The sequence below is a fragment of the Manis javanica genome, chromosome 3 (genome assembly GCF_040802235.1).
Source record: "Manis javanica isolate MJ-LG chromosome 3, MJ_LKY, whole genome shotgun sequence".
In the NCBI taxonomy this organism is placed as follows: Eukaryota; Metazoa; Chordata; class Mammalia; order Pholidota; family Manidae; genus Manis; species Manis javanica.
Genome location: NC_133158.1, coordinates 80145908 through 80158710, shown reverse-complemented (window position 1 = coordinate 80158710; position 12803 = coordinate 80145908). Strand labels below are relative to the sequence as shown.

Below are 12803 nucleotides of genomic sequence, written 5' to 3'. Positions count from 1 at the left end.
TGAGGGGTGAAGGAGAAAAGAACAGAAGTCTGAAGAAGGATGGAATTAAAAGCCCTGAAGAGAGGGATGAGTTGAAAGAACTTATCTTCTGAACAGTACTTATCATTGGGAGACACTGATGATGTCACTGATCACCAGCCTGCCTCTCTAAAAGGGGTGTAGAAAGCATGAAAGATTACAGTAGAAACAGGAATAAATGAAATACTTAAAAGCAGTCTATGAGGCGGAAATTAGCAGTTGCTTTGACCTAGATCTGAACATTTGCGATGGAGTGTGTTCTGCAGGTCCAATGCTCGTTTGCACAGAACCACAATTTGATCCTTCTCGTAACTTTTGGGTGGAGAAGGCAGGAACGAGGCAGGTCCCTCATACCACACAGCTGCAGGGTGGCTGAAATTCAGCTTGACAGAAAGTAGTTCAGGGTTCAAAAAGGATGGTGCTGCCTACAGAAAAAGGCAATCAAAACTCAATGGTGGCATTTTCAAATGTAAGCACTGTAATATTGGTCAAAATATTTCTGACTGACATTAAAATTGAGGAATCTGGCATTTTTGTATAAGAGAAAAGGCTACAAACCTCAACGTGATTTTATTTAAGCCAAAAAAAACTAAGCAAGACACATATATACAATTTATTATGAACACATTAAAATTTTACTATTTATACCCTAAATTCTAGCAACATATACAAATACTGAGTGACTACAGTACATGCCGAGGTAAGAAAATTACATTCTAGGAGAATAACACTGACACTTAAGCCATTTTGTTTCCACCTGTCCCAGTGCCAAAAAAGAGGAGATGAAGAAGAAACTAGCCACAAGTTGGATTAAATGAGAATTGGTGCCACAGCTGACCTGTAAAGTATTTTAATAACCATCCAACTCTTTAGATTTTACAGTTTAGGGACTTCAAGTTCAGAACCTTTGAAAGGCATAACTTAGCTGATTTCTCCTAAGGTTTGAAAAGCTTTCCTGTCCCATACAATCTATTCTCTCTAACTGTATCATCTGACATGGTGTTGCTATGGCCCTCTTGCTCCTAAGTGACACTGTGGAGCCAAGAAGTTCAAGCTTTAACTCTTTCCAGAGTTATGGCCACATTCATAGTCAGATGAGCTCATTTTCTGCTCCCTCCTGAGGGAGAGGGCAAGTACATACATCATGTCATAGTTTCAATTCCTGTATAAATTTTCTACTCGAACCATTTCATCAGCGAATAAACCCATTGTTCAATGCAAAGTGCAAATAGTGAAACATGGACGTAAATAGCTGGATTAAACCCTGTACATATGATACGATTTCTTTAGATTTACAGCTTTTAATAAAATATAAATCAGCATTCACAATATCTTTTAACTGTGCTGGTTCCTAAGATCAAGTAACAGTAGCATTAGTGTAATTTTATGAAACCTGTAGGGGCCACACTTGCTGTACCACTGTCTGATTCTATTTTTATAACTGTAGTAACATGAAAAAATTTAATCTAATAAACTACAGTGACTTTAGCAAAGAATAAAAATTCAAGGCAATTTTGTAAAAAAAAAAAAGGTTACTTTCACATTTTCAGTTTTTACTTGATTGTCTCCAAAGCTGTATATATATATCAGACATATAAACATAGTTAAAAAAAACAACCCAAAACCAACACTCTAATATGAAAACAAATGAAAAAGTACAAAAACAGACCAATCCTTAGTATCAGGCTCAGCTCTTCACTTGGAAAATCAAATAGTAAAAACTAGGTATTTAAAAAAATCATTGGTAGTTTAAGGACAGCACAGTGACAAGATGAATCAAGTCTTAAAACACACATTTGAGAAAACATTTGCTTCTCAAAAAAAACTCAATGGGCAAAACACAATTACACAAAAAGAGCAAGCATCTTTGGGAAAATGAAATGTGTTACTACAGACATTTCTCTTAAAGCTTTGAACAGGCATATGATTTGAGAAAAAGTGTACTAAAGATGAATAAAAAATAATTGGTTTACTCTTCCCACCTCAAACGGGATGACTGCATTAATACATGTGCTTCACACATTCATATATGTTCTAACAAAAAATTCAACATCTGTGCTTTTTGTTTCAAATATTTTGAAACAAAATATGTTTTGATTTCTCAATGAATAAAATTATGCCTCAAGGTCTGTCTGGAAAAGGAAAATCAAATGAAAATAAGACCAACACACTTTTACACAACTAGAGGGCAGGAAGGCTATAGAAATAATTCCATTTTTGCAGCAATGTTTTAGAATACTGATAGACCCATGGATGAACACTGTTCATCTTTATTCAAATTTAGCAAATTGTGGCATCATCATAATCTGGTGCTACAGGCCGAAAGAAATGGCTAGAACCTGATGGGAAAGTACATTACAATATTAAAAGTCTGCAAACTGAGGTTTATGGACAAGGCAACGTCAATTTATGTTTTAGTTGTATGGTCAGCTTCTCATATCGTCTTGCTAGTGTAAAGACTTTTAAAATTGGTTTTTCTACCATAGGCTAATATTATTGCAGATGATTTTTATTTTGCTGATCTAAAACTAGTTCTGGGCAAATGATGACAAAGAAGTTGCCCAGCGGTATCAAAAACACAGCACTACTTACTGGCTAGGATGCTATAACAGCTGTTCTCCTGGCGTGCTATGAAGGACATTCACGCCTCCCACCACACACAGATGAAGAATACATGTGGGGTTTGTATTTCTTATGGAAAACTGAAATTTTAAAAAATTAAAAATAAAATACACTGAGGTTCAAAGAAAACAAAGAGGGCTGGTTTCCCCTTTTTTTGAAGGTAACTTGTATGACTTCTGAGGATTGCTTTGCCTTTTACTATGTGAAATATAAGTGGGCAGTGTTTACAATGTTCACTTAGAAGCCTTCAACTTCTCACAACTCTCCCTGGAAAATCCCACTGCAAATAAAGTTGGTAGTAGGGGGTGGGGGCATAGGGAGAGAAGCTCCTATAGCTTCTAAAAACTGTCAAGTTGTTCCTGTTCCTACAATGAAGAGTATAAAGACACCAGTGGAACTGAATTCATGAGGCTGATAAAGCAAGCTTCACCCATGGAAAAAACTCAAAACATTTCACGAACATGAGAATGGGGCTGGCCAGCAGGGACCCCAGGCAGGGCCAGCAGGTGTGAGACCAGGTCATGTACCGTCAAGTGTTAATGCTCTGAAGAGTGTCTGTCAGAAAGTAAAAAAATCAATACCCTGCTCATTACAGGTCAGTTTCCCAGCTACAGATCCTCCTAGGGAAGATTGGTAAGTGTTTGACTGCAATCAAAACAATGATCATATCACTATTTTCAGGGGAAAATAAAGTCCAGAAAATACAGGAAAAGAAGAGAAAGCAATCATGATAGTACCCATCTTTCACAGAGAGCAGAATTTCAAGCCATTAGACATTTCAACAGTACCACACGTTATTGCCCGTCAGGCTTACAGAGCCATCTTGAGCTCATCAATGTACCTGCAGCATTGGTAATAAATACTCTCAGTGACTCTTAATATCTTTGAAGTGCATAGTAGGGAGCTTTTTCTGTATTAAAAATAGTGTTTTACAGTAGTAACAAACAGGATGTTTGAAAGGTAAGCAGTACTGTGCCATAACAACACCTTTAAAACAAGTAGTTCCCTGTACCTCGGTCACCACATTTCCCCAACCACATGTGACAGATATGTAGTACATTCTATATATTACTACCACTAATACAAAAAAAAAAGGTCATGTGCTTTAAAACGATGCTTTGTAAAAAAGCAGCATCACCTTCAAAGGATTTCTTTAAAAACATCACACTCGCCATCTCTCCCTGCTCCTGAGACCTCCTGGGTGCTCTGTGGCACCTGGTACACCATCTCCTCTGGGGCACTCGGGCCTGGCTTCCCCCCTTTTGGGGTGTCATACTGGGCCATGGCTGAGGAGCAGCTGGCAGTCCTGGAGAGGAGAGTGTTGTATGTTCCCACTACAGGGGGAAGTTGGTTCCCTGCAGTTTTGAAAGTGGATGTTGAGGGTACACCAATGGCAGCCATGGGGTGCCCCAACATATCCACGACGATCGGGGTTGCATACTCGGGCCCCGTGATGGGCAGTGGTTCGGCATAGGCATGGTAAACTTCTTGCCCTGGGTTGCTGTAAGGATCTAGGTCAGCATAGCCTGCTTCTTTTCCTTCTTCCGGTTTAAAGGTAGATCTCTGATGAAGTGTGCCAACAATTCCTCCCACCAGAGGTTGTGCGTACTCTGTGGATATCACCAAATACAAGCAACAGAAAAGTGACTTCATGAACACGTGGATCACATAACTCAGAGTGGCAGCTACAGGCATCACCAAAAACAAACGCTTCCTTATAGCACTTCCGACACTACCAACACAGATTTATGGATTTGCCTGCAAGAACCAACTTCAACAATTAAAGATGTTACCTTGTATCATAAAGTGATGTTAATATGCCAGAAAGCCTCACTCGTGTAATTTTGCATAGAGAGTGTTTGTTTGTGGTCTTCAGATTTACAGATAGTATTTCATTGGAAAAGACAGATACTCCATTATTAGAATAAGTCTTGAAAAATAAATTTGAAGACTTTTTCTTTTTCAAATATGAGGAAGTGTTTGAAGTATGTACTAGATTAATAGGATAAATACTATAAGGTTTGTTATGTCTTTCCTACTCTTCTCTTAATACCCCCAATGAAACCAATCAAAACTCCAGGCAAACAGACAATGCCCAGAGTTTTAAAAATGCATGTTTCAATTTTATGTATAGAACAGCCGAGACACAGAAATGACTCTCTCAAGGTCATGTTTTGAAAAAGTAGTTAAGCCTTTGGAAAATACTCATCTCTCACATACAGCTATGGAGACTCCAGGGCACGCACTCTAAAGGCCGCAGGGCAGCCGCTGCCTCTCCCACCCCCATGGTGGGGGGCTGCACAGTTACCTGCGGAGTCCGTCTGCAGCACTGTGGTGACTTCTCTTGCACTCAAGTGATTAACTTCACTAGTGCTGTAGCGCACTGGGGTTTCCTCATGCTCCGCCGACTTGGCAGGGAGAAACTGCTTCATTCCTTTCCACCAACCTTCATTGTGATTGTAAGCAAAAGAGACCATTAAATAAAAAGCTGTGTCTGAAATAGTACTGTATTAAGGGAGAAGTCCTGTTGCATATAAGCCATTTCTTTAACAAATATCTATGCAAACTAGCCTTTATGTTCCAGCTTATTTTTATTATTGTGGAAAAATATACATTGCATAAACATTACCATCTTCACCATTTTTAAATGTACAGCTCAGTGGCATTAAGTACATTCATACTGTTGTGCAGCTATCACCACCATCCATCCCCAGAACTCTTTTCATCTTGTAAAACAGAAAATTCTGTACTATTAAACACAAACTCTCTGTTTTCCCCTGCCCCTGGCAACCACCATTCTACTTTGTATCGTTATGATTTTGACTACTGCAAGTACTTCACAGAAGTGGAATCACACAGTATTTGTCTTTTAGTGACTGGCTTACTTCACTGAGAATAATGCCCTCAAGGCTCATCCATGCTGTAGCATAGTGCAGAATTTCCTTCAAGGCTGTAAAGTGCTCCATTGTGTCTATACACCCCACTTTGTTTATCCATTTATCAGTCAGGTTGCTTCCATGTTTTACCTATTGTGGATAAAACTGCTGTGAACATGGGTACACAGCTATCTCTTTGAGACCCGACCCCATTTCTAATTCCTTTGGCTATATACCTAGAAGTGGAATTGCTGGATCATATAATTCTATTGTTGATTTTTTGAGGAACCACCATACTGTTTTCCACTGCAGATGTACCATTTTTACATTCCCACCAACAATGCAAAAAGGGTTTCATTTCCTTATGTCCTCACCCACATTTACTGTTTTCTGGGTTTTTTTGGTAGCATCTATCCTAATTGATGTGAGCTGGTATCTTGTAGTTTTGATTTAGTGATGTCAAGCATCTTTCATGAGCTTACTGGCCATTTGATTATATTCTTTGAAGAAATATCTATTTCAGTCCTTGCCCATTTTTGAATAGAGTTCTTTTGTTGAGTTTTTAAAAGTCTCCACATAATTCTGTATATTAATCCTGTATCAGATATGATTTGTAAATATTTTCTCCCATTCTGTGGGTTGCCTTTTTTGTCTTTTGATGCATGAAATGTTTACATTTTCATGAAATCCAATTTATCTGTTTTTTTCTTTTGTTGTGTTTTTGGGCATCATATCCAAGAAATCACTGCCAAATCCAGTATCATCAAACTTTTGTTTTATGTTTTCTTCTAAGAGTCTTACTATTTTAGGTATTACATTGGTCCTCGATTCATTTAGGGTTGCTTTTTGTATATGGTATTAGCTTTTGTATATGGTATATATTCTTTTCCATGTGGATATCCAGTTTTCCCAGCACCAAATGTTGAAGACTATCCTTTCCCCAGTGGAAGGTCTTGGCACCTTGTCAGTCATCTGTCCATATTATTTCTGTGCCCTCTATTCTATTCTAGTGGTCTACATGTCTGTGTTTATGCAAATACCACACTGTTTGATTATTGTGGCTTTGTAATAAGTTTTGAAATTAGGAAGTGTGAATCTTCCAGTTTTATTTTTCAAGATTTTCTTGGCTATTTGGAGTCCATTGAAACTCCATATGAATTTTAGGAAGAATTTTTCTACTTTTCTGAAAAACATCATTGGGATTTTAATAGGTAGGGATTGCATTAAATTTGTAGATCACTTTGGGTAGTAATGGCATCTTAACAATACTAAGTCTTCCAATCCACGCATGTAGGATGTCTTATGCCTTTTTACATTTATTTTAGCAACATTTTATAGTTTGCATTGTACAAGTCTTTCATCTCCTTGGTTAATTCTGAAATATTTTACTCTTTTTGATGCTACTATAAATCAAACTCTTCTTAAGGTTTCCTTTTCAGACTGTTGTTTGCATATAGAAATGCAACTGATTTTAGTGGGCAAATTTTGTCTTCTGCTACTTTGCTGAATTCATTTACTAGTTCCAAGAACTTTTTTGTGGAATCTCTAAGGTTTAATTCTTCAAAAGTGTTTAGTGGAATTTACCAGTGAAGCCATTGGGTTTAGGACTTTTCCTTGTTGGAAGATTTTTGAGTATTAACTATTTCTTTACTAGTTATAAATCTATTCAGATTTTCTGTTTCTTCATGATTTGGTTTTGTTAGGTTTTGTGTGTCTGGGAATTTGTCCATTTCATCTAGGTGATCCAGTTTTGGGGTATATCATTGTTGATAGTGCTAATAATCCTTTTACTTCTACAGATTCAATAGTGATGTCCCCACTTTCATTTATTTCAGTAATTTGAATATTCTTTTTTTCTTAGTCTATCTGGCTAAAGATTTGCCAATTTTCTTGATCTTTTTGAGGAACCAACTTTTTGATTCTATTTCCTCTATTGTTTTCCTGTATCTATTTTGTTTACTTCTCCTCTAATCTTTATTATTTCCTTCCTGCTGGTAGCTTTGAGTTTAGTTTGTTCCTTCTCTAGTTCCTTAAGCTGTTTAAGGTGATTTTTTGCTTTGATAGAATGCCCAATGCAAAGCAGAACATGGCAGGAATATCTATCAAAAGCAGATACAGAAGCAAATCACTGCTATTATGTGCAGCCTTATACAGTCTGTCCATTGTAAGGTGGCTCTTTAAATTAATTTTTTCTCAAAAAAATATTTTTCAAGATCCCCTTCCCGAGGGCTAGCAGCATGTGACCTGCCCTCACCACTACTCTTTCTACTCTAGTCACAGCAGTGAACTCTTTCAGCATCTAGCAGTTGCTCCAGTAGTGAGCCTGGGAAGTGAGAGGCTTGTATGGGGCCTCTGGTGTCACCTGCAACTATTTGCCAACTTCCTGAGCCCGAATTCAGAAGATGACAACTCACCATGGCACAGATGGCAGGCCTCATGGATTCCTGAACTGCTGCACTTCACTTAGTAAATACTCACTGCAGAGCGACAAACACACACCGTATCGCTAGGACCACAATCCTTTGCTTCTTAAATTGCTCACATAGGTGACAAAAAAACCTGGTGTCCTCAATAGAAATAGATATATGGGACAAACCAGACAAGCTTTCCAGAAGAAACAGAACAGAGCATGTATTATGATAAATTCTTACTTTTCACTTCATTATCTATTGACCAGAAGAGGAATGCCATTTTCCTAACAAGTGCTAGAGATGTTACACGGGCCTGAAAACAACTTCCTTTTTCACCACTGCCACCTGGAGGGGATGGACTTCCCTTTGATGGAAAGAGATGCAGTTATGAGTTACCTGCCCGGTCCCAGTAAGGTAAGTCGTAAGTGCCTTCAGTTTTTTTCTTTCTGGAAAAATACAGAAAAAAAAAAAGAGCAAATGAACTAAATTCACTAGTAGTAAGACAGCTCTGAAACTGCAGGATAAACACCAGTTAATAATTAGTCATAAGTACACATTTCCATTTGCTAATCTACTTGGGCAAAGCCTCTGTTTCATCTGATTTTCAAAGCTGCCAGTGCTGCGGCTTATAAATTGTGGATTCAGTAAATATTAAACCACTATCTTCTGAGACAGTTATTTTGTTGTTCAACTATTTTTTTTTATCATGCAAAATGGATACAGAATGCAAAAAGCTAAGTCTGTAGATAAGACAATCAAATCAAAGACTCAGCCTTGACATGTGGGGAAATCATGTTAGGTCTGTTTTGGTTTCAAATACAAATTTCGCAAATTAATTAATTCACTAAGCTCACAGAATAACAACAATAAAAAACCCCACATTTTCTTCTGCATTGCTATTTTTTTTTTAACAGAGTGCTTTCCTTCTGTGGTCTGTTTTGCCCAGAGAAATTTAAATCACATGCCCCTAACTGCATGTACTCAGTTCTCCCCGCCTTCCAGTTTAAGTCAGTGCTATCACTAACTGTGAAAGGCGGCAGAGGGGGCAAGGACTCTCCTGGACTGCAGCCAGGAGCCAGCAGCGCAACAAAGACACCCCGTCTGACCTTCAGAATTCTGGCACATCCCCCCCCAGGAGAAATCTCCCTTCCCTCCGTTAAGAATGACTAAAATGCTACCAAAAGCCTTTTACAAAGAAAAAAAACAAGCAAGCACATGGACATTTTCAGCAAGATAAAGAGAAAGGAGAAATTATTATACTGTATAATATAAGGATAAGAAGATTTTTATTTGCTCAAGATTACAACTGAGGGTTTCTCAAAAAGCCGAAGCTACGTGCTTTTCCTACTTGGAAACATTCTTCTTCAGAGTGGCTACATTTTTATTACTGGTATTAAAAACTTCCTCATTTTAAAGTCTGGCTCTATTTAAAATACAATTTTTCATTATTCAAAATAAAATATGAAATATCTGTAGAAGAGATAATCGGTGCTAAAACTGTTAAAAACTATAATATGAAAGAAATAATAAAATTCTGGTTCAATATTTAAGTACTTTCTTTCTTGAAAATCCTGTAATCACCTTAAGACTTAAAAATAAGAAGAAATCAATAATCTTGTCTAAATGGACGTTAGAAAAGTCCATATGATTAGGACAACAAATTTAATGGTATGACTATTAGCTGAGCATGACTAAGATAAAATACTTTATGTAATTTCAAGTGACAAAGGTTCAGGTTAGTTAGTTATTACATGTAAAGTGTTCAGGACAATGGGCATGGCTGAAGGATACAATAAATTGCAGCTGTTTTTTATTACAAACTCCTCTATTTTCCACAGCCCCTTGGTGGCACCTTCTCCTTTACTCCTTGTCTTGAAGGTAGTTGTCAACAGCTTCAATTGCAAGATTCTTAGAGGTGACGTCAATTCTGCACCTTAGACCCTTCCTCCTGAACAGCATGTGTTCCATCTCCCTCTGGGGAGCCTGAATGTCCACAGGCCCTTTAAACACCACTCCAAACTGACCTCAGGACTGGCGTCCCATCTTCTTCTCAACCACTCTGGTCCCCAGCCCTCACCACCATACCCCTGTGTTTTAACCAGAGTGGATTAGACTTGACTGACTATATAATCAGAGGCAACAATGGTTAAGAGCATGGCCTCTGCAGCCACGACCACAGCTCCACTCTGCTGTGCGTTGGCCAGTGACCTCGGCACTTAGTTACTTATGCTTACTTTCTCCTGTGTAAAATGGGATTTATATACAGTATGTGCTTAAGGTTGTTTTGAGGGTTAAGTAAGTTAAAAACATGTAATGCATTTCAAATAATGCCTAAAATCAGCATTTAATTTTCTACAAAAACTAGCTGCTGCCGCTGTTCTCACTGTTGCTATTGTTGTCTTCCAGTTCCCCAAAAGCATCCTGAAATTTCTTTCCTGGATTTTCACTACTGCCCTCATACTAACTTGTTGGGTCTCTGCTCAGCCAGCCTCCCCAAACCATGAATCTAGGGCCCACACACTCATCCAGCTTCCTCCTGTGGTCCACACTGCATGGCTGGTACCACAGTTGACAGTCTCCTGCATTCTGCCCCTCCTGTCCTGTAACCGCTGGGGGTTCACCACTGGATGCCCAGCACATGGCTCAACACCTGGCACAGGGTAGGAGTGCAAGTATTTGCTGAATGGCTGAACAAATGAAGTCATTCTCTTGCTCCACCAAACCTGTCCCTCTTGCTATGTTATCTCAACTCCTGACATCTCTACCGGTCCAACTGCACACACCAGATAGCTCCTTTTACTTTAGCGGACAGCCAGTCACATGTCCCATCGACGCCACTGGTAAACTTCTCCCCTCCTTCTCTCTTCCCTTCCCTAGAATTACTGTGTATGTTCCCTCCTGGCCTTAGAAGTTTCACAGTTCATCTTGCTGCCTCTTCTAGTCTCTCTTCAACCCACCCTTCAAAACTTCTGCCACTATCTTTCTATAATCATCTGATGATATCACCCATCTGGTTAATGCTATTCAATGAGTTCCCCATTTTCTATAGTATAAAAGAGACATTTTTCTCTCCCAGAAGATCCTCCCTGACCCAGGCCCAGACCACATTTTGGTGTTCTCCCAGGCCAAGCCCATGTGAGATGACTCATTATTCTGCCTACGTTCCCCATTTGTGCCTTAACTCAAGCAACTCCCCCAGTCTGGGCCATTCTCCAGCTTCTACCGGTCGGTCAAATCCACCTCCTCCTTTAAGACAAAACATGCCAAACTTGAAGATTACTCTTTTCCTGAAAAAAGGTTTTCAGGTAACTCTCATGGTTCTCACCTCTGTGGTCCCCATTACTTCATAAGTTAACTCATGAAACCACATCACAGTTCCTTATTTTGTGTCAGTCAACCCTGAACACGTTGGAGAAGAATATTTTTATGCTTTCAGCAAATATTACTAAACATATATTATATGTTAGACACTGTTTTTACTAATGTGTACATTCAGTGTATAATGCAGAATTTGATACAGTGGAGGTACTTAGTAACTGATTATGTAATTTAACATACTCATTTTTTATGGAAATAAAAGAAATGAATGTATTTTTATTTTAATGACTATCTTCTCCCATATTTGTTTCTATTTCACATTTGAAAACATCCCCTCTAGGACAGATCAGGTGCGTGCTAGTACTAACCTGTTTCTCCAATGCCAGGCACCCACTGACATGAGTGCGAGAGTGGCAAGGACCATGACCAGCACGGGCACAAGGACGGCAGCCAGGGCCATATCTGAAATATACCAAGGGCAGCAATCACGAAGGAGAAGAGTGAATATTGCCCATATCATCATACAAAGCTTTTCTAGCTCGAGAAATACCGTAAATATAATTTCTGGAAGGAGACTGGGCATGATGAGTTGCTAATGGCTCTCACAGACACATGGACGCCTGTCACACTATATGCGCCACCTTTGTATATGCTTAAAAAATTTTATAGTAACTTTAAAAATCACCAAAACAAATGATAAACTGGAAAAGTGTATTTTCTGCATATGTGATACAGGGTTAGTATATTACAGAATTTACAAGCCAAAAACAAACGAGAAAAATCAGCAGAGATGAATGAACAATAACATTAAGACACAAATGACCATTCAACATGTTAACCCCACTGGTAATCAGAGAAACACAAGTTAAAACAAGAGTAAGTTACTACTTCTGCTTATCAAACTGGCAAATATTTACAAGAACAATTAGCTGTTGAAGAAGATATTAGGAAAAAGGACTTTTATGGGAATATAAATTGATACTTTCCATATCATTTTGGGGCAATGTGTATTAAAAACTGATAATTTGGCATTTCCATATCTAGAATTTATTTTTAGGATAAAATTAAGACATTCAAAGATATATCTTTAAAGAGGTTTGTTTCTGTATCTGCACTAGAATGAAAGACTGGAAAGACTCCAAATGTCCAGCAATGAAAGGGAGTTAAGTACATCGTGGTATCCTCCTTACAGTATAATATCCAGGAGTTAGAAATGGTGTAGCAACATGATGGCAAAATATTTATAGATCAAGGAGGGTAACAGTGCAGAGTTAAGTTAAAAAGCTAATGTGTGTATTGACAGGGCAGAGAACTAACCCAGTGCTGGAGCCTGCAGTAGGAGGCTATTTAATCCCCTTATCTCACATCACAGATTAGGAATTCCAAGTCCAGATACTGAAAATGGTCTGCCTAAGGTCACTGGGGACACGAGTTTCTTCCTTCATCTTTTAACCCCATCCTGGCGGCAAGGACGGTGAACAGCAGCAAGTGCTGATCCCGCCTGGGGTTCAGCATCCAACACTCTGTCAGGCCTGACTTGGAGCATCTGATTTACTCA

The 12803-nt window shown here is 38.6% G+C and overlaps 1 protein-coding gene across 2 annotated transcripts in view; it reads right to left on the bottom strand.

Annotated features, from left to right (window-relative positions):
* Window positions 1-569: 569 nt before the first annotated feature.
* The window catches only part of DCBLD2 (discoidin, CUB and LCCL domain containing 2), an 80624-nt gene continuing 68390 nt past the window's right edge, over window positions 570-12803 (bottom strand). For both annotated transcript variants that reach the window (XM_073231773.1, XM_073231774.1), the window contains exons 13-16: window positions 11614-11707; window positions 8324-8373; window positions 4949-5086; window positions 570-4250 (exon numbers count right to left, since the gene is read on the bottom strand). In XM_073231773.1, the coding sequence (XP_073087874.1) occupies window positions 3781-4250; window positions 4949-5086; window positions 8324-8373; window positions 11614-11707 (752 nt within the window). In that variant the 3' untranslated portion in view covers window positions 570-3780. The remainder of the gene's footprint in view (window positions 4251-4948; window positions 5087-8323; window positions 8374-11613; window positions 11708-12803) is intronic.